Genomic DNA, 22,019 nt, shown 5'->3' with positions numbered 1-22,019 from the left:
TCTTCCTCTCTGTCTTGTTAACCACCCTGTCCTAACTTGAACAGGTTTAATATCTTCATGTTTCAGATCGCTCTCTGTCTTCCCTCATCCACTGTCTTTTTTTTTTTTTAATTGAGGTGAAATTCACATAACATAAAATGAACCATTTTAAAGCACACAATTCAGTGGTATTTAGTACAGTCACAGCGCTGTGCAACCCTTGCCTCTCTCCAATTCCAAAACGTGTTCATCACTTGGAAAGGAAGCCCCACCCCCAGTGAGCAGCCACCCCTGTTCTCAGCGGCCCCTGGCAAGCACTAATCTGCCTTCTGTCTGTATGGATTTACCTATTCCGGATATTTCCCATTGATGGAATCACACAGTACATAACCTTTTGTGTCTGGTTTCTTTCACCTTGCATAATTGTATTAGTTTGCTCCGGCTGCCATGACAAATACCACAGACTGGGTGGCTTACACAACAGACACTTATTTTCTCATGGTTCTGGAGGCTGGAAGTCCAAGATGAGGTTGGGTTTCTCTCTCCTTGGCTTGCAGATGCCCAGCTTTTTGCTGTGTCCTCACAGGACCTTTCCTCTGTGGGCATACACACCTGGTATGTCTTGGTGTGTCCAAATTCCTCTTCTTTTTTTTTTTTTTTTGGCCATGCCACACGGCTTGTGGGATTTTAGTTCCCTGACCTGAGATTGAACCCGGGCCCCCGGCAGTGAGAGCATGGAGTCCTAACCACTGGACCCCAGGGAATTTCCAAATTCCTCTTCTTATAGAGACACAGTCAGATTAGATGAGGGTCCATGCTAATGGCCTCATTTAACTTAATTACTTCTTTAAAAACTGTATGTCCAAATACAGTCACATTCTGGGGTACTAGGGGTTAGGGCTTCAGCATATGAGTTCTAGGGGAACACAACTCAGTCCACACCTGTAATGTCTTCAAGGTTTATCCATATTGCAGTGTGTTTCAATACCTCCTTCCTTTTCTTTTTAAATTTTTTAAAAATTTATTTATTTATTTATTTATTTTTGGCTGCATTGGGTCTTCGTTGCTGCATGCAGCCTTTCTCTAGTTACGGTGAGCGGGGTCTACTCTTCATTGTGGTGCACGAGCTTCTCATTGCGGTGGCTTCTCTTGTTGCGGAGCACAGGCTCTAGGCGCACGGATTTCAGTAGTTGTGGCTCACGGGCTCTAGAGCGCAGCTCAGTAGTTGTGGCACACGGGCTTAGCTGCTCCGCGGCATGTGGGATCTTCCTACACCAGGGCTCGAACCTGTGTCCCCTGCATTGGCAGGCGGATTCTTAACCACTGCGCCACCATGGAAGTCCCCCTCCTTCCTTTTCACGACTGAATACTATTCCACTGTATGCATGGACCACATTTTGTCTTTCCATTCATCTCTTGATGGACACTTGGGCTTTTGGTTCTTGCGAAAAATGCTGCTACACCCATTGCCTTTTTACATAAAGGAGTTACTGGCACTGGGGGATGGGTGGCAGAGGAGGGCCAGGTAGTATGTGTACACTGTCCCCAGGGACCTAAGTGTCTGGGTGCAGATTCAAAGTCCAGCCTTCTGTGTCAGGGCAGCGCTGGCCCTCCTAAAGCTGGTAACAGGTGTTTGACAAGCAGCTGTGTTGTGAGCTTGCCTTGGGGCAGTGAAGAGCTGCTGGGTTGTTTGAGTCTTTAGTGGATGTAATCACTGTCCAGCTGTTTGCACACTATCCCTGGCATCTGTCTGGCCTCTTTATCCACCGTGACTAATGGCTGAGTGATAGCTTTCTTACTGATAAGGAAACAGCAAGAACTATCAAAAAGAATAACTCCAGAGTTGTCCAACTTATCCTCAGTTTATCTAGTGATGTACTCTGAAAATCTTTCACCTACTGAAGGTCATGTGGCCCTTTTCTCATGGCAGAGGTGGGTTTTTGCCTGTTTCTTTTCCATCTGTGATTTGGGAGAGAGTGTCGTGCAGGTCCTAGAAGACTCGGACAGGGGACGTCTGGAGTGGCTTAGTAGCTGCCATGGTTTTCCCTACTCCACAGTGAGTTTATCCAGAGCTGCTACATCAGTTTATCTGGGTCTTTCTTCACTTCTGGATTGTTTCTTCGATCTCTGTTTTGTGTTTGTGTCTATAAAATATTGTCACTGGGAAACTTTTCTGACAAGAAACAAAGCCACAAGTGTTCTAGGGCATATATCCTTGCTCACAATGAAAACAAACCAGGTTGGTATCAGAGAGGAACGGGTGGCCAGCCTTGTCTGTGTGGGGTCCCTGTGCCCCGGTGTCTAGTCCTCAGATTTTCTTCTTTAGAAGCTGGATTTTAGCAGTGCAGCCAGAGATGGTCAAGCCTAGGGAGACCAAGTCACAAACCAAAGTGGTGAGAGAATGGTATTTAAACTAGATTGCCCACTTGGTACGTTTCTAGGAGGATCATGGCTGCTGGTCAGAATAGAACATTCAGGTCTGCTCGCCAGTGAGCTGTCTGTGAGGGCAGATAAGCGGGAGTTAGAGGGATTCTGTGCCTGGCGGGGCAGAGAAAAGAGCATGTGAGTTCCTGTCAGGGCTGCTCCCAGAGCTACGTATCAGAAACTGATACATAGTTTCTCAGCAAAGTACCCATTAATTTATCCTCACTGCACAGGGCAACTTTTTCAGGATCTGAGGGCCCTTTACCACAACGTATAGTGTGGTTACGGATCCCAACATCCAGTTATGGGTTCCAGCACCCTGATCTTTTTCTACCCCACCCCCGCCTCTTGTTTTAAAGCCTTGGAGAGGAATTTTCCAGAATAAAGCTTTCTGGCCTAGACTCCTCTTCTAGTTTCATAGGATAAATGCTCTCTGGGGAAGGAGTCTCCACACAGGGGCCTGTCTCTTGAGCTCCCCTTGACCCCATCTTCCTTACAAACCCAGAGTGGAGATCTTGGAGCTAACGGTTATTTCAGGATCCCAAGACCATTACCTGCTTATTATAAGCTGTTCTTAGCACCGTAACCAGAGGCCAGTCTTTTTTTTTTTTTTTTTTGCCACTGTGGCATGTAGGATCTTAGTTCCCCGACCAGGGATCGAACCCGTGCCCCCTGCATTGCGAGCGCGGAGTCTTAACCACTGGACCACCAGGGAAAGTCCCCAGAGGCCAGTCTTTAACCAAACATGCATTCTGTCAAGCAGTGTTGACGGATACATGCCACCAGCCTGGCTCTGTTCTAGGCCCCTCGGGATGGAAACAGCTGTGAAAGCGAAGAAGGTCCCTCCCGTCCTCTTGCTCACCCTTCTCAGTGCCCTTTGGGGGACTTCCTCTTTCTCAGAACAGGAGTCAGTCGTCCTGAGGGTCCACAAGGTGCCCCCTGACTGCCCCTCCCCCTCCTCACTCTCCAGTCCTCTCTGTGCCACCCACCTGGCTCTTCCCTGAATCCAGATCCCACCCCAGCGCCTCTGTCCGTGTTGTGTCTCCACTTGGACGCCTCATACTCCAGATACCTGGAAGGGCGACCGAAGATGCAGGATACAAAATGGAATGTGGACCATCTCGCCAGCTTGTTACAGCACGTGTTGAAGGGACAGCGTCTGGGCTGTGTGTGGCCAACTAGTATCTAGTGCTGCTGGTAGCTTCTCCTGTTTCTTCGCACAACTGGAAAATCTTAAGCCAAGGTTGCCGCTCCTATGCGCCAGTGCTGCGCTGCAGCTACGGTGATGTCGTGCTGTTGACAGCCTGGCCGTAAAGACGTATCACCAGCGATAGAAATTTGAAGCTTATTGAAGAATTTGAATAGTGTCCGAGAAATAGGATCTTTCTTTTCTTCTTTCCCTTTGCTAATCAATTAGGACATCTTTTTTTTTTTTTTTTTTTTTTGTGGTACGCGGGCCTCTCACTGTTGTGGCCTCTCCCGTTGCGGAGCACAGGCTCCGGACGTGCAGGCTCAGTGGCCACGGCTCACGGGACCAGCCGCTCCGCGGCATGTGGGATCTTCCCGGACCGGGGCACGAACCCGTGTCCCCTGCATCGGCAGGCGGACTGTCAACCACTGCGCCGCCAGGGAAGCCCAATTAGGACATCTTAAAACCTTTGAGAAGTACACAGAAAGCCCAAGTCCTCTACCTCTTTAAAAAAATTTTTTAAAGCTGACTCAGTTTTATTTCATAAAATAGTAATTTCTTTTTAAATTGGCTCAGCCGTGGTGTCGACCATGAGCCTTTTCTGCATCAGTAGGGGAGGCAGTCCCAGTATGAGGGCTGGGACTCTTTGGGAGGCTGTCTCTCTGTCTTCTTATGCTAAGTAGCACTTTACATTGTAGGTTCATTTGAAAGTTTTTAGTTATTAATCTTCATAATCGTTTCTTAAGACGATTCTTATTTCCTCATTATATCCAAATACTAAGTAATTTAGACATTGTCATAGAAACCACTTGGATCCAAAGTATTATTGTTGACTTTGTTATTGAGAAGAAGACTGAATGTTCTAGTTGGAAAGTAATTTAATTGCGTGACACTTGAAAGAGTACCAGCCTAGCCGGAGGTCTTGTTTTTTATTCCTTTGCTTATTAGCTGTGTGATCACAGGGAAGTAATGTAATATTTCTGAGCCTCAGTTTCATTAACTCCAAGGGAAAAAGGTAGGGGCGCACACGCGTGTGTGTGTCTGTGTGTGTTTGTGTGTTAGGGACACTGTGAAGTTCAAAAATGAATTCATAATTCTGACAAGGACCACATCTCACTTGACTCTGGAGACCCCTGGACAGTTGCTTTCGGTGAACACTTGTTTAATGTGGGAAGAAATGAGAGATACTGACTTTTAGTTCCATGTTTGCTCTTGGGCTTAGCAGAGAAACACTGAAGGACAATGAAATGGATATGAAATTCCCCACGGATCTGCCCCAATTACACGCAAACTTTCCTTGTTCTCTCAACCTGGACTTTTACCCTGAGCCTGCATTGGGCATAATCTTACCCAACACCTCTCTCTTAGTTCCCTACTTGTGTTCGAATTCGTGTGCATTTCCCGCTCTGGTCTTCAATTACAAGCTCTTGGGCGCGGGAGGTCTCTCTTTGTCACACTCGGAGTGAGATGGAGCCCGGAACACCTTGATGGCAGCTGTTCGATCACCTGCTCTTCCTGGCTGGACCCGAGATTGTTCTGGTTCCGGTGCAGCCTGTTCTGTGTAGTGTCTGACACGCAGCTACTGCTTGTGAGCATCTATTAAATGTGCCAGAAGATGGATAGCGGGCTGCTCATCTCTGCAGCTCCCCTTCCCTCCGGGAAAGACAGGCTCAGCATAGCCGTCCGGAGTCCTCAGCTGAAGTCTGCATGTGTCTTCTCTTTATTTTGTGTTGTGCCTGCAAGTTGGTGACAACAAAGACTACAAACCCACCGATATTCTCCCGGTGATCTGTGCAAAGCCCAGAAATCGAGTCGTCCCCCCACCCCAAGTAAAACACAGCTTAAGCCTGATTCCATGTTTCCACAGGTGCAGGATTTGTGCAAATCCTGTTTGTATATTTGTGTCATTTGCAAGAAGCAAAGGTGTTAGGAACACGTGCAAATCACTACAGAGTTCTTGGCTACCTTTCCGTCAGTTCCCTTCTCCCTCAATGCCTGGATCTATACCATCTATGCTTTTCTTCTTTTTTTTCTCTGGAATTTGAGCAAACTGAGCTATCACCGATTTAATATTCGGGGAGTTTTAAAAAAACTTTTTGAAATTTTGAAATACAAGAAGTTACAAAATAGTACATAGAGTCCCATGAACCCTTCACCCAGCTTCCTTTAATAGTGACATCTTATATGACTGTAGTAAAATAGCAAAACCAGGAAATTGACGTTGGTACAAGACTGTTAACTAGACCACAGAATATCTGAGTTTTTAAAAGCACACAGATTCTGAAGTCATAAAGTAATACTTTTAAACACAAATAACATATGTCTTCATATAGGGTGAGGAGGTTGACAGGGAGTGTAAAATACTCTCAAAGCAGGAGCCTGGTGTGATGCTAGGTGTGAAACACCCAGGGGCAGTTTTAATAGCGTGGTCGGTCCCAAGGTCAGGGGCGTACACTCAGAAGAGGAAAGGCCTGCAGGAAGTGGAGGACCGCGGACTGGGCAGAAGGAAAGGAAACTTGCTGGTTCAGTAGGACTTCAGTTGTGACGATTCACCCAGAGCCAGGTCGTGGCCACGTTTAACTGTCCTGATACTCTCGTAAGGAGATGGGTAAGTTCCCTCATTTGGAGAAAAGTGTACATGACATTTGTAGAAGAGGAATGATTTTTTTAAAAATAGACTTTATTTTTTAGGACAGTTTTGGGTTCACAGCAAAATTGAGAGGAAAGTATAGAGATTTCCCATGTACCCCCTGCCCCTACTCATGCATTGCCTCCCCGGTTATCAATGGCACTCACCAGATGGTACATTTTTACTAAGGGTGAACCTACCCGGACACATCATTGTCACCCAAAGTCCATAGTTTACCGTGGGTTCACTCTTGGTGTTGTATATTTAATGGGTTCGGACAGATGTATAAAGACATGTATCCATCATTGTAAGATCATATAGAGCAGATTCACTACCCTAAAAATCCTCCTATTCATCCCTCTTCCCCCCCAACCCCTGGCAACCATTCATCTCTTTACTGTAGTTGGACCTTTTCAGAATGTCATAGAGTTGGAATCATAGTCTGTAGCCTTTTCAGATTGGCTTCTTCCACTTAGGAATATGTACGTACCGTTCTTGCATGTCTTTATCGTGGCTGACAGCTCATTTCTTTTGGGCACTGAATAATATCCCATTGTCTGGAGGCACCACAGTTTATCGTTTCATCTACTGATAGACATCTTGGCTGCTTCCACGTTTTGGTGATTATGAATAAAGCTGCTATAAACCTCTGTGTGCAAGTTTTGAACTGGGTTTTCAACCTGCCGTTGAAAACGTGTGGACGTCCGTGCCTGTGTTCCCATTCACGTGAGTTACATTTTATTTAGAAAAAAAAAAAAAAAAATGTCGCCCTCTCCCCTGTCTTTGGATGGGCGATGAGGTAAGGGCTTATTTCAGTCTTGTATTTGGCGTCTCTCTTCACTCTCTCAGACACAGGATCGTTCGCAGGAGCAAATGATGACGCTTTGTGTCTAATTAGCAACTTCTGATTGCTCACGCCTGCCATGGCTTGTTCTGCCTCCTCTCACTGGACAGAAGGAGGTGGGTTCCAGCATGGTTTCAGTGTTTCAATCTGGCTCACTGGCTTCTGATCGTGGAAATGGGGTTGCTTTGGGCTGAAGTTACAGCAGCATGGGGGAGCAGGGGTGAGGGTTAGATGCCTTTGGCCGGCAGAGGGAACTGAGAAGAGAGAGGTCATGGAGAAAACCCACCCCCATCATCCTTTCTGAGTCTGGAGCTAGCTAAGGAATTCGCTATAAATAAGCACCGCAAGAGGCATTACTGTGCAAGAAGGGCTTTCTTTGCTCTCTCCTGCCGGACCTCTCAGCTGTTCTGGGTGAGATGGTCAGAGTCACAGTGTGCTCTGCCCCTCATCAGGACTCCACTCAGCACCCCCGGGTCAGGCTGTAATCATCACAAGTCCCTTGGGGGCCATCTGCCCACTGTGTCAAGTAGAGGGTCCTAACTGGCTGTGTTCCTTGACCTTTGGCCTAGTTCTAACTCCTCTAATCGCTAAACTTCCCTTTACTCATTTAAAAGGATGACTGGATTATCTGGAAAATTCCTTCTAGCCTTAATAATGCCTAGGACCACGGGTCATAGAATCCCCCACCACCTGCCCCAGTACTTGGAGCTGTCCTATCTGTAAAAGCATCACCGTATTCGAGGAATTTTTACATTCTTTGCTGCCTTTTCTGAAGGAGGGCGTTCTGATCGTCTGCTTGGGGGGGGGGGGGGGGTTGGTCAAAGCCCTGGATAGTTAGATACAGATGCGGTCTTTGGCAGAACTAGGGAAAGAGGTGGATGTCTGAAACAGTAAACACTGAACCAGTACGTTCTTGGAGTTCAGATGTAGTTGGGTTGTTTGTAAACGGCATTGCAGTCAATCAGTGTTAGCTTCCAGAAGGATGCTACGCTAATGTATGACACTTGAGGATTGCAAGGGCCACACCAGTTCTAGCTGCCCCCCCCTTCATTTTAAAGTGTACATTTGTCCGAGTCCCCCACTCATTCCCAGTTTGTTTGCACTTAGATATCAGAAGTGGGAGAGGGATTACTTGAAACTTCCATTTGCTGGCCCCCATTAGGTGTAGGAGGTGATGAGGGAGAAAATCTCTGCTCTGTAGCCAGAACGCCTGAGGCTCTAGGCGTTACCGACACCCGGGCCGGGAAGGCACCAGGTCTGGGTGTGGAGTGTGAATACTTAGCTAGAAGCTCCGAGGAATGTCAACTGCCTCGTGCCCTCAGAGCTGGACCCTGGTCAGACACATCATCCGGATGACGAGATTAAAGATGTGCCTTCACTGGTGTGGACCGCTCTCCCGCTGAGCTGAGACCCACAGTTGTTTTCAAGCTTGGACCCCCATCCCCTGCCTTGCCCTTCAGCGTGTGCAAAGAAATAGGTGGGCAAGTACAGGCACGCGGGTACACCAGGTACACTGGGTCCTCCAGGAGAGACAAGTGTGCAAGCCTGTAGGGCTGCAGCCGTCCCCACCCCGGCCCCAGCGATCTGGAGGCGGCGACTTTCCGGCGCGGGCGCCAGCGCTCCCTCGCTGCTATTTTCCTCTTTGGATCAGACCATTCTTATTTCAGGAGTGGAGTGGGACTCTCTCTGGGGCGCTATAGGGTGTCATCTCTGGCATTTGCTCCCGGTACAGAAAAACAAGTCCAAATGCAGTGCACTCGGGTTTCTGAACAGCTGCCCAAGCGCCGAAACCAGACTGTCAGCAAAGCTGTGGGAGGAAGGAGAGCAGGGACTCAGGAGAGGGAGGTGGGGGTGGGAGTGGGGGGGGTACCCAGGGTGGGGGAGGGGCGGGGGGAGGAGGAGGTCAAGGGCACCCTTTCGGTAGGCGACGCTCGTCCCTGGGCTGGGATGCGGGGAAAGTGGGGGATTCCCGGGCTAGTAGGGTGCCTAGAGTGGGCGTCGGGCGCGGGGCGTGGGAAGGGGGTCGGGGGTACCGCCGGGTGGGCAACACTGGGCGCTCCGCGACCCTGGGCGGGCTGGGAGGGGGATGCCTGGACTGGGGGTGTGCCTGGGGTGGAGGTCCGGCTGGGGGGTGGTTTGGGGCACCCGCCCGATGGGCGACGCTGGGCGCTCCCCGCCTCTGGGCAGGCTGGGGTGAGGGGAAGGGGGAGGCCGGGGTGGGGGCGGGGCAGGCGGGAGCAGCTTGACGGCCGCCAGGGAGCGGGCGCCGTCCCAGCCGAGCCATGCGGTACGTGAGCGACGTGTGGCAGCCTCTGCGCAGACTGTTCCGTGGCGGTGTGGGTTTCAGCGAGCGCCGCCTCCTTCCAATCACGGTGCAGCCCAGCGTGAGGGATACACCTCTGCAGGGCAGGGCTGCGCTGCGCACCGAGGCATCGCGTTCCAAAGTCACATACATGCCATGCCCTGTGCGGGCGGCAGCCCCCGCTCAAAGCAGCCCAGATCTTCACGGGGCGGCCACCGACCTGACTACACGACTGCCACATGTCGCCTGCTGATGCAAAGCTGCGGGGACCGGGGATGCAGAAGGGACACATACACCAAAAACTGGCGAGGAAGAGATGCAGTAGGGCTGAGCCGGTTAAATGGCACGAATTTTAGGGGTTTGCACAATCATGGTGACGCCTCCCAATAGTTATTCCGGGGCTTGCAGCCAAGTAATGAATTGCAGGTCGAAATAGGATCTATTTTATTTCCTCTTTTACTCGGAGAGATAAAGGTATATCGAAAATATTGTAAACGGTGACCGTGAAAACCAAGATGCCACGTTCCATTTTGGTCCAGCCTCCGGGTCTCTCCCACCCCCTCCTCGTGCCCGACATTCCGGGACCCGGGGTTCCAGGTCTTGGGGGCTGGGTGTCGGGGGAGCTATGTTCAGCACTAGCTGGGGTTTCTAAGGAATTCAGGAAATTGGGCGTGGTGAGGACGAAGGACCAGGGAAGCCCTCTCCCCGTGGGTGGCGGGGCCCGTGGTGGGTGACTCACAGGTATTATTAGGGAGCAGCTCCGGCAAGGAGTGACCCACAGGCGCTCTCAGCATCCTCCCTCTGGCTTCCCCCTAGGGTAGCAGAGGCAACACCCCCCACCCCCGCCCCCGTCCCCTCTAACCTCTCTGCAACCTTTAACCCGAAACCCGCGTCTTCACCTTGACTGTGCCTGACCCGGAGCGCGTGCTAAAAATGCAGAGTATGGGGTCCCATTCCCAGAGAGACCGAGTACGCAGTATGCATTAAGCATGCCAGGTGATTCGGCAGAGGGGCTTCGTGGACCACAGTGGACGGTGCTGTTTCTTTCCTCCCAGCGCAGTTGAGTTGACTATTCTGGGAGGCTGCGCAGGTCGCTTTTAGGGGATGATAGGAGGAGGCTCACGGAGTAGCACTTTCAGCCAGGGCTGGTTTAGGGCGTTATCCGGGGGACCTCAGTAGCCGGGCGCGCCAGTGTCGCCGGCCTGCAGGGGGCGCCAGCAGGCTGTCTCCTGGCTGGGCCACCCTCCTTCCACGTGAAAGGGGGATGGAACACGAGGAATGCGTCCCCGCCCCGGGGCTGACGTGTGCGTCTCTGCCGGCCCGGATTCTTAAAAGCCCGGGAGGAGCGCCGGGCATCCCAGCAGAGCCAGAGAGGAGGTGAGTTGATGTGGACCGCGGCGCACTCGAGCCAGAGCACAGGGACCGCGGCTGTCACGGCGCTCCGAGCATCCCGGGGCTTCCCGAGCGGAAGAGTCCATCCCTGCGGGAGCTGCGGGTGCAGCCCCAGCCCTCCCGCTCCTCTCTGAGAGCCTCACGCCTCGGGCGAGCGTCCGTGATTTAGCACAAAGCACGTTTCCAAAAAGCCGCGCTCTCACGCACGCACCCCCTCCCCCCTTTGTTTCGGGGGGTCGCCAGACCGCTCTCCTCCCCAAGTCCGAATTCTTCAGAAGGGGCGGAGGGCCGCCGAGTCTCGGCTGAGAAGATGCCCCTGGAGCTGACTCAGAGCCGGGTGCAGAAGATCTGGATCCCGGTCGACCACCGCCCCTCGTTGCCCAGATGTGAGTGCAGACGTGCGCGGGGCCGGGCTGCCGGGGAGGGCGCGCCGTGTGGACAGCGAGGCCATTGTGTGGCGGGCGCCGGCCGGGCGCTTTTGTGCCGGCTCCCCTCCTCCGGCGCGCTCGGGCGGGCCGGGCGCCGCCCTCCACGCCGTCCCCGAGGCCCGGCCCAGGCGCCCCCAGCTCCTCCCCGCCGGCCTCGGCGCGAGGCGGGGACGGCGCGGGCGCTGCGCCTACCCTGGCCGGCGTCGGGGGCGCTGTGGCCCGGCCCGCGGTCTCCGCGGAGCTCCACTCCGCTCGCGCCGGGAGCGCAGAGGGACCCGGAAACGGCGAGCGCACGGGACGGGAAGCGCGGAGCGCGACAGAAGGTCTCCGCTTCGGGGAGGCGTGGGAAGGGACGTCTGCGTGTCCCCCGGCCCGGGCCCCGCTCCTGGGCGCCCGCCGCGCCTCCGCGGGTCTCAGCCCCCTTTCTCTGTCCGTCGCTACCTCCCCTCCTCTCTCTCTCCCTCCTTTCCTCCCTCGTTTTTACCTCTTTCCATCTCGCCTTTCCCTCCTATATATTTATCTCTCAACCTCTGTATTTCCACTCCCTCTCACTCCATCTTTCTATATGTTTCTCTCTCTTTATATATCTTCTGTTTTTCTCTCCTTCTTTCTATGCATTTCTAATCTCCTCTCTCTAGTTCTGGTTTTTACCTGTCTTCTCTCTCTTTACTGCTGTCTACCTCCCTCCTCTCTTCCTTTCCCCGCTCCCACCTCTAGCTCCTGTGCTGGGGCCTACAAGAGAGTTGTCTGGAACCAAGTCTTTGTGCAGGTTTGGGGGGGGGTGTCTGCGGGTGGGTGACTGCACAGTTGGCAACGTTTCCCACGTGCGCGCGCGTGCACACACACTCACTGAGCTTGGAGTTTGCTGGCAGTTCACCTCCTCGCCCTGTCTGTCATGGCCCATAAATGCTTTGGGAAGGTTTACCTTGGGCTCCGTCCCCAGCCAGGGAGAGAGCACCTCTTAAAAGGGTGGTGCGGGTGGTTTGAAGGCGACACTCCTCCTCCAGGGAACCTGCCCAGGAGCCTGTCAGGTGGCCAGGCTGAGACAGCTGTGTTTTGCTCCAGGTCAGGTCAGGTTGCCTGAGAGGTAAACGTGGGCTTCCAAGTGCAAACCCTCCAGCTGGCTTTTAGGCATCCACAGAGCCTGGGCACTAGGTGGCCTGCTGACCTTCTCTGCTGCCACGTTTCTCAGGGGATGGTCACCAAGGCCACGGTGACAGCTCCTCTCCCCAGGCTTTGCCCAGGTGTGAATCACCCCCCCCCCCCGCCCCCCACCAACCCCGGACCTGCCCCAGGAGGTTGGGAGAGCTGGCCCTGGGTGCTCCTAGGTCGTCCTGTTGATGGGGACCTGGCCAGGTGCTCCCCACACTGGGGGCGGGGGGGGTGCTCCTCCACCAGCTTGACCCCTCTGGTCCAGCGGGCTACAGAAGCCTGAAGGACAGCTGGGCTTCTTTACAAGGTAGCCGAGGGCTGGGGGCCTTGCAGGTGTCTTGTTCCACCGGCCTTTCAGGTATGCTCTTACATAGCTCGCTGAACAGGCTAACCACGGTGTGGTTTTATTTCTGTAAAACATATTGGTAGTGAGGAATGCCCCGCCTGAAATCCTGAGGGAGATGGCGAGAAGCAGAAACAGCCCCAGCCGTTTTGACTTTGGAATAAAAGATATTTATGGAGTGCTCGGTGAACTGTCATGGGTCATACAAATATGGGTGGGTTCTCTAAACGCCTGTATGTATGCGCATACAAATGCACACACACATTTAGTCGTTCCCTGGGGTTCACGGTGGGGTGAGAGCTGGGAGGTCCAGCCGGTGCCGGGGTGCTGAGATTGGCTGGCGTCCGCTCAGCCGCGTGATTGCGAGAGACACAAGTATGCAGCCATGCTTTTCCTCCAGGCTTCACAGACCCATCCATTAGAATCTATCAGTCTGCACGTCTCACACGCAGATGAGAGATTTGCCTGAAAATCCCTGTCGGAACAATTCACGGCTTGAGGTTGGGGGTGGGGGGGCTTGCTAAAGCTGATGGATTAAGTCTCCTGTCCCTGCCCACTCCTGGAATCCCTGCGTGTGGCTGTGGGGTTATGTTTTTTTCTTATGAAAATATCTGTACCCTGGATATTTACTGCTTACATGCCATTATTTTAAGCAGCACTGTCTGTCACCGTTTATATAGTCACATTTGTCTCTCATCCAATAGCGAAGAGAGGGTATCCCTTCTTGGCGTCTTTCCAGATTCCCTGCCCCTCCCCCCTTCTTTCATGGCATTCGGAACACTGGGTGGATTTTCTCCCTTCTGAACCTGTTCCCGTCTTTCTAAGTGCTGTCCTAGTTGGGGGTGTACAGCAGCCTCCTCTGAGATGTGAAAACTACAAGAGGGCAGTGGAAACACTACTGCTGATGTATAAAGAGCAGTCAAACAAGCACAGTACAAAGCCCCAGATTGATTCGTTTGGTGGTATTTCCACCTCAGAAACACATCGGTTAGGGGCCCCGTTGCTACACCTTCATGGTGGTAAGTGCTTCTTACAAAACCTGCGGCTTCCTTCAAGCGCAGACCGTAACTCAGGGAGACTTACTGACTTGGTGAATCAGCTAAATGTACAAAGAAGTAAATCCTCGACTGGTGAGAGCTGGCGATCCTTTCTGTTTGTCCTCACAGAAAGCTGAGAGTTCTGTGTACAGGTCTGGACCTACTTATCGTTTCCCCACTCAGAATCCAGTTTCCTCATCTCTGTAAAGTAGGTTGTGTACTGTCTGCTGAGAGAAGGTTTCACCTCAGCAGGGGCTTAGCTCCACTGATGGTTTTCCAACTTAAAGAGGGAAGGAAGGGAAGGAAACCTTCCAGAGAAATCCTGACCTTATCCTTGGGTGGCCACTATAATTTATAGAGGTGATTCTTGGCCCTGACTTCACATTAAAATCATTTAGGGGAGACTTGGGGAAAAAAATCCATGCTGGTACCCCACACCCCGTGAGAACTGCTGAAGGTGGGGCCCGGGCATCCTGGTTTTAAAAAGCTTCTTAGGTTCAGCCACTGGTTGAGAACCACTGATTGAGGAAGGAGGGACTGAAGGATTGCGAGTGAGAAAGACGGAGGTGAGCTCCAGGTCTGTCCCTCACTGCCTGTGCAGGGGGACCTCCTTCACTTGTGGGTCCTAGTTCCCTCGTGTCTGGGATGATGAAGCCTTAATGGCTGATGGAGGCCAACGTAGCAAGTATCTTACACATATTATCTTGTGATTAATCCTCCCGAGAACCTTTCTGAAGCATCCCTGCATTTCACAGAAAGGGAAAACCGAGACCCTGAGAGATCAAGTAACTTGTCCACGGCCCGAGGAAGTGCCAGGGCCCGGCTTTGAACTCTGCTTGGCTCTAGACCCTCTCAGCCACCATGCTCTTGTGTTGTCACTAAAATGCCCATCCCTCGCTGTCTGCCGGAGAGCGTGTCGGGTTGGGAGGACCGTTTGCTGCACAAAGGTTAGGCGCGAGTTAAAATGTGCGTGCAAAGCAATGAATGAGTTTGGCATCCACCACATAGTCCAGGAGAGCTTTGAAAAGAGATTTTGCTGGGCTGGGGTCTCTCTACCCCGCAGAGCCTCAGCCCACCTGCCTGGGGCAAGCTCACTTAGATGTTTTGTTTTGTTTTGTTTTAAGATTTTTTTCTTTTTGATGTGGACCATTTTTAAAGTCTTTATTGAATTTGTTGCAACATTGCTTCTGATTTATGTTTTGGTTTTTTGGCCACGAGGCATGTGGGATCTTAGCTTCCTGACCAGGGATCAAACCCACAGGCCCTGCATCAGAAGGCGAAGTCTCCACAACTGGACCGCCAGGGAAGTCCCTAGATGTGTATTCTTAACACGGACCAAGCAGACTCTCTGGGCTGGTGTGATCTCAGGAGAGGGTTTGTGTCCAGCGGAGCACAGTCCAGGGCCAATCACACGGACCCATTCCCCGGAGAGCCCTTCTTGGGCAGTGGCATCACCGCAGGGTCACAGCCCTTGCCGGGCAGCGGCAGGGGAGCAGGTTGCCATGGTTACTGTAGACACCCGGCCGTGGAACTTCCATGGGGCTATCCTGAGTACTGGCCCTGTCTACAGCTACAGCTTGGCCGTCAGTCTTCCATTAGTTCCCCTGAAACTCGGCACTGAAACATGACTTACCTACTCGTAGGGAAAGAGCACGAGTGATGTGGCATCTCTTTGAGGTTAACATTTAGGAGCGCCTCTGAGTAGAAGAAAGCTTGCAGGAGGTATGGGAGCAGCGGCAAAGTGTCTTCCATTGGTTTCTTTTCTTTTCTGAGCCTGCGTTGTGGTGTCCATGCCGTGGGCCGGGACAGCTGTCCTGCCTGCTTGAGGCAGCGGGTTACATAGATCAGAGAGGTTAGCAGCTCAGTCAGGGAGCAGGGCTGGAATTGGAACCTGCGAATGCAGCCTCTGTCCAGGGGCTTCAGACGATTGCTTCTTTACCCCACTAACCTCTGCGTATCCCCTTACACACAAGTACTTTTTGGAAAATCTCTGTGCTGTTGGGGAGGAAGACGAAAAGGCAGAGCTCCAGGGAGGAAGGTATGAGAGGTGGGAGGGTTAAAAAGGTCTGCAGAGAAGAAGAAACTGAGAGTCAGAGGGGATTATAGGACCGTGAAAGCACTTTGAGATGTGTTGTGAGTTTAAAAAAAGAGGGGGCAGGGATGAAGAAGAGTTTAGCCACAGGGTTTTGTGGTTTCCCTTCTGTCTTGGGGACCCCTGGGCGGAGGGGCAGCTGCAGGCACCTTTGGCCATCCCTCTGGCAGCTCTCTGAATCTCACGCAAGAAGCCAAAGGAAGAGAGGAATCGTTTCTGCTTCGCCAGACAAAGGAGGGATGGTTTGTTTGGGTTTGAGATCCAGCTTGAATTTTTGGCTTCAGAGATGTACTCTGCCGTGTCTTTATGGGTTTTTTTTTTTCCTCCCCAAGTGTCTACTGCCAGAGATTTGTGCATACGACTAGTGGATATAGAAGTAATCCCCGATTTGATAAATCAGTCAGCCTCTGTCTCTGTTTCCTTGGCATGAGTCCAACAAAAGTATTCCATGTATGTGCACAGCTGAGAGTGTGTGTGTGTGCGCGCGTGGGATCCAGCTTCCTGACCAGGGATCAAACCCTGGTGCACGTCTGTCTCTGTGTGTGGATGCTCTTGAGAGCAGTGGCATGTGGGGACATCAGATAAGACCAGGGGAAAACCGGTGGCTTGGGGGAAGGGTGAGCAGAATGAGTATCGTTTCCAGGCACAAGCGAGGACACTTTCACTTTCTCATGTGTCACCTGCAGTTGCCGGAGTGACACATGGCCGACCAGTGCGTCTTTGCCCCACTCGTGTGCTCACGCAGGGCAGGGAAATGGCCTCTGTTTTCTAGGAACCCGTTTGTTCCCGGCCGATGGCTGCTGGGGAATCCCAGCCAAGGGTTTCTGTGGCTCCCTCGTGTCTCCTGGCCTCCCGATGGCCTTTTTCCTTCTCCTCCTCGCTCTGTGTGGAGAAGGTCACCGATGGTCTAGAAACATGAAAGGAGACACAGCCCCTGTGTGCGGTGCTTGCTGCCTCTGTGGCCCCAGCCTGCAGGTCCAGGAGCAGACCCTGCAACAGCATGGCCGGTGTTTGGGCACGTGACCTCCGTTTGGCCCCCCAGGCCCAGCATCATGGGACTGTGTTGGGGTGTCCAGCTTAAGAGGAGGCATCTCCTCAAGCCTGTGCTGTCAGTGGCCTGGCGGCCCTCCCTGCCTCCCGTCTGCTGGTCAGGGAGCGGGCAGGCGGCTGGTCTCTGGCTCCCGTGGGCAGCCCCAGGCTCGAGAACACTCTCGTCACCAGGATGCCGGAGCATCTCAGGGGCAAGACGCCAGCCGAGGAAACACTGCATCTGAAATGTCCAGAACAGGGTTCTTTGGGCTGCTTTCTTCAAACCCAGTGAAAACCTCTCTCCCTGCTGTTTTGTTGAGATTCCGAGGAACATGGGACAGTGGTTCAGCAGCAAAGTCAGGAGGGGATTTTGCAAATCCCCTTTGACTTTCAGCAAAGTCAGGCAAGACCCTCTGGGTTTCTAGGGCCCCTGCCGGGGCCCATGTGACCTGGTGGAAGCGGGGAGCAGGAAGGGGCAGGAGAGTCTCAGGGACAGATAAATTTGTGGGAGTCAGACTCTGGGTCCCTGACCTACTTGCATTTGATAAACTCTTACTTGTGAAAATTGCCTTTTAAAAATTACTTATTTTAGGAAGGCCATGCAGACTTCGTGCATGGCGGTGCGGACATTGACAATAGGCTTCTGTCTGTAATTTGGCCACCGCTGGGGCCCCACCCCCCAGGGCTCCTACTTGCCGCCTCGATTTACGTGTTGTGTTGCATCAGAAACAACCTCTCCTACTGATAACCTCATCATCACTGGTGAGCCATACAGTGTACCCCAGCGGTGCTTTCTGCTCTGGGGTTAGTAATTTGTTCCAGGTTGGGTTTTGGGCCCTCAGGTGTCAAGCTGGGAATTTGGGGTCCCTGCCGTGTGGACCTCAAAGCAAAAGGGAGCTGTGTGACCAAGGGCTCTGGCCACCAGGGGCCCAGTCCCGCTGGATTGTAAAATGTAGGGGCTTTGAGGTGGGAATGAAAGCTGTGTTTCCGTGGAATTCTTTCTTTTCTTTTCTTTTCTTTTTTTTTTTTTTGCCGCACCGTGAGGCTTGCAGCATCTTAGCTCCCTGACCAGGGATCGAACCCATGCCCCCTGCGCTGGGAGCACGGAGTCTTAAATGCTGGACTACCAGGGAAGTCCCTCGTGGAATTCTTTAAAGCCTGTTGTGGGCCCCGCTGGCTGCTTTATTCATGGCCCTTTCTGTGTTGCTCTCCCCAGCCTGTGGGCCGAAGCTCACCAACTCCCCAACGGTGATTGTCATGGTGGGCCTCCCAGCCCGGGGGAAGACGTACATCTCCAAGAAGCTGACCCGCTACCTCAACTGGATTGGCGTCCCCACGAAAGGTGAGCCTGCGCCCCCAGGCCGGGGCTGTCAGGCTGAGGGCACCCTCCCGCTTGCCGTGGCCACCCCCCCCCCCAAAAAAAAGAATGGCCTTTCCCTCTCCAGCTGCTGGGACTCTCTTTGCAGGGCCATCTGACAGGGTGCTGTCCCTGTAGTCGAGGGACACACTTTCCTTTCCGGCTGTGCCACCCTCCACCCTGTATGCACACCCTGCTGTGTACGGGAGGGGGAGGGTCTCTTTTCACTGGCTGCTGTCTGGTTCCCACTGCCTTGCGTCCTGCCCAGCTCAGCCCTCACCTCCTCCAGGAAGGCTTCTCTGACCACCGCAGTCTGTGTGGATCTTTTCCTTTAAGTTCCCCAAGCCCTTAGTTGTGACACTCCTCCACTGACCGTCATAAAGTGCTCTGTGCTATTGATTATATTTTTGCGAATCTTTGCCGGTCTTCCCACCTACACGGGTGGTGTTGAGCACGGGGACTAACTTTTCACATTTGCTGCCCACCCCGCCCTGTGCCCAGCGCATCCTACGCTAAGCACTGGCTCAGCACCCACCACCCACCCTGGGTGCGGGCTGCTGATCTGCAGAATGGCTGCTGTGGCCCCGGCCATGCGTATGAGCCCTCACTCTCTCCACCCCCAGTGCGCTGGCGAACATCATGGCCCCGATTCTCACTAGGCCTGCGGCTGCCATCTGCTCTCAGGCTCAGGCTCCAGCCCCAGCCTGGAGAGGCCGGCCTGCAGGCTGGGCCATGGGAGGCAACCCTGGAGAAACAAGGTCCTGGGTTTGGGGGAGCTGGGCAGCCTTCCAGGCCAAGCGATACTGGCACAGGACGCAGAGCCCACTGTCTGGTTTCCGGGTCTTATCGGGATCTTATTCAAGTCATGTGCCGGCTTGCTTTTCTTTTCTGGAAAGAGCGATCCTGACCATGGGAGGCCCTTCTGGTGGTCAGCGTGGTCAGCTAAGGGACCTTTCTTTTCCACCCAGTGTTCAACGTGGGCGAGTACCGCCGGGAGGCCGTGAAGCAGTACAGCTCCTACAACTTCTTCCGCCCCGACAATGAGGAGGCCATGAAAGTCCGCAAGTGAGGCCCCGGCTGCGGTGGGCAGAGGGGGACGGGCGCTCTGTAGCACCAGGTTGGGTGAGAGAGAGGCAGCTGGTCCCCCTCCTTGTGTATCAGCATAAGCCTCTCGGCCTCGGAGCCCCACTGATCCCGCTGTCCGGCAACAACATCCCATTAGGAGTGAACTAACTCATTTTCCTGGAAAATCATGTGTTTACGTGGGAAAAGGATTTTCTTCTCAGCTCAGAGTGACCAGGGAACTGAAGTGTGACGTCTGCACTTCAGGATCACTCGGGAGCTGGGCACAGCCCTGCCCAGATGGGTACAGTGGGCATTTGTGGGCAGGACCTGGGCATCCGTGTTTTGAAAGCTCCCAGGGGAATTTCAGTGTGCAGCCGGCACGAGGCCGAGTCCCAAGTGCTGCAGCCGTGTGTGCGGGGCTCCCGTCGGGGGCCTCGGGCCTCGCAGACGGTCCCGCCTACCTGAGCAGTTTAGCAAGTAGAATCACAGGTCACCCTGCTCGTTGGGGTGAATTGGGGGTGCCTGCGCGTCCTCCTGCGATGGCCCGGCTCTGACGCGCCCATGCTCTTTCTGTGTGTTGCAGGCAGTGTGCGCTGGCTGCCTTGAGAGATGTCAAGAGTTACCTGACGAAGGAAGGGGGCCAAATTGCAGTAAGCCTGGAGTATAAGCCCTGTCTCCGATCCCAGCGGGATGCTGCCCTGGGAGGGAGGGAATGTAGTCAGAGCTGTGTGGGGACACCTCCAGTGGGGACGGGTGTCTGGCCTGAGCTGTGAGGGAAGCAGGGGGCAAGGGCAGCACAGGGACTCGGGAGGAAGGTGATCGTCCGGCGGACTCGGGGGCGGGGCGCGGGCAGCTGGACCTGGGGCGGCTGCAGCCGAGGGAGCCAGTGTCCCTTCCTTGTGCTCCCTCCCCTGCGTATGGCTGTTGTTCCTTGGCTTTAAGTTCTATTCCCATCCCTCCCCTTCCATCCTTGACTGCAGGAGGAGGCAGTGGGGGGCCTGGGAGGGTGAGGTCTCTCCTGGAGCCCCAGGAAGTGCCAGGCCTGACCTCTGGTGGTTTGGTAAACACTGTTCAACTCAAACTGGGCTCTGTTCACTGCCCTTCTTTCTCCCTGCCAGGTTTTCGACGCCACCAATACTACTAGAGAGAGGAGACACATGATCCTTCATTTTGCCAAAGAAAATGATTTCAAGGTGAGCCTGATTTCTCGTCTCGCCTCGGAGCGCGCAGGAGCAAGGGAAGCCCCGCAGGGATTGGCTGGTTCCTGTGTCTGGAGCACCTGTGCTCCATGCTCGGGCCTTCCCCTCCCGCTGCCTGGGTTTTGCTGCCTACAGACTGGGCCTGACTGGTGGGGGCTCTTAGGGGTTACAGCGACTAGGGAGGGGGAGGGGGAGCATCCCTCTATTGGGGGCGGGTGCAGAGGACTCAGGACTGAGTGGCTGGTTCCTTTTTCTGTATTTGGGGATTTATGAGTGGGGTCCTTTCTGCTCCAGTGTGGTAGTGACATCACAGTGATACCAAAGTTGGCCCTTTGTGTTACCACATTTGTTGTTTCTTAGCGTTTCTGTCTTGCTTCGTCCCAGGTGTTTTTCATTGAGTCTGTGTGTGATGATCCTACAGTTGTGGCCTCCAACATCATGGTAAGACCCTTTGTAGTGTGCTAATCTGAGAAAAGTGAGGGACTGGGTCGGCCCAGAGAAGCCACCCTGAGAAAGAGCTGGCTCTCCCAGCTGGTTGTTGATTTTGTCTGAGGAGGGATCGGGGGCTCAGAAGTACAGAGTGGTATTTAACTTAAAAGCACATTCTGTGACTTGGACTGGCTTTATCAAGGTCCTTTCAGATGGTTGGCAGAAAGCTGTCCTTGTGGGACCTAAGAGAGAAATTGGGGAACCTCGAACAGTTTCTGTCGGTGGCAGGAGCTTGGCAGTTGGGGGGTGATGGGGCTGCTTAGGGCAAAGAGCACCTCACCCCTCTGGACGGGAAAGGAGGTAGCAGGCTGGTCTCTTTTGCTGTAAAGGCCCCCGGTAGGTAAGAATGGTTGTGTATTGACAAAAGCACATAGGACTCAGCGGACAGAAGGCAGAATTCCCAAATTTGGGAAGAACGTGGGTGGTTAAACCATCTTCCTGCTCCTCTCCCTGTACCAAGGGGAAGTTGCCTGGGTCAATTGAGGGTAATTGGCAGTTTAGTTTGATTAATTCTTAAATTTTGTTTGATAGCAATAGCTCATAAACGGAAACGGTTACCATGAAGACTTCACCGCAGTTCCCTTTCTTATATCGTAGATAATTTCTTCTCCAGCTTAAATACATCAGAGTAAGACGTCACCTGTAAAGAAAAGCTGGTCCGACACTTCTACAGGGAGCGCTAGAGTTTGGCCGCATACAAGTGCGCATCCTTTGAAGGGATGCTGGGAGTTAGTTAGTTTTTGGTGTTGGGCCTTTTCTCCAAGGCAGTGGGAATATTTACATGCATTTCTCAGAAACGAGTTCATATTTCAGGAAGAGCTATTGAAATGGTAGAAAATCAGTCCAGATTGGTTTCAGTGGCCCCAAAGGAAGAGGCTCAGAGTAGGAGGAAACGGAAGTTGCCATGCTGTAAACAAAGGGTTTTGCTGTATTTCTTTGGTTTGGTTCTACCGTTTCCACTTGCTAGGGAAGCAGAGGGCAACTGCAAAATCGTATTTCCCCAGTGAGCCGTCTACACTCGCTTTGGCCAGAAACTCTGTCTCATCCTCTGTGAATCCGTGGATCTGTT

The 22,019-nt window shown here is 53.1% G+C and overlaps 1 protein-coding gene across 7 annotated transcripts in view; it reads left to right on the top strand.

Annotated features, from left to right (window-relative positions):
- Positions 1-22,019, top strand: part of PFKFB3 (6-phosphofructo-2-kinase/fructose-2,6-biphosphatase 3) — an 83,662-nt gene that overhangs the window by 47,377 nt on the left and 14,266 nt on the right. For 3 of the 7 annotated variants that reach the window (XM_032619742.1, XM_032619719.1, XM_032619732.1), the window contains exons 2-6: positions 18,057-18,182; positions 19,166-19,262; positions 19,846-19,912; positions 20,381-20,455; positions 20,846-20,902. In XM_032619742.1, coding sequence (XP_032475633.1) covers positions 18,098-18,182; positions 19,166-19,262; positions 19,846-19,912; positions 20,381-20,455; positions 20,846-20,902 — 381 coding nt within the window. In that variant the 5' untranslated portion in view covers positions 18,057-18,097. Of the gene's footprint in view, positions 1-10,307; positions 11,146-18,056; positions 18,183-19,165; positions 19,263-19,845; positions 19,913-20,380; positions 20,456-20,845; positions 20,903-22,019 lie in introns of those variants that run through there. The other 4 variants (XM_032619752.1, XM_032619725.1, XM_032619704.1 and 1 more) reach the window with 3 other exon arrangements.

The sequence above is a fragment of the Phocoena sinus genome, chromosome 2 (genome assembly GCF_008692025.1).
Source record: "Phocoena sinus isolate mPhoSin1 chromosome 2, mPhoSin1.pri, whole genome shotgun sequence".
NCBI classification, from domain to species: Eukaryota; Metazoa; Chordata; class Mammalia; order Artiodactyla; family Phocoenidae; genus Phocoena; species Phocoena sinus.
Note: the sequence above shows the minus strand (reverse complement) of the source record. Positions and strands in the feature narration are given on the sequence as shown.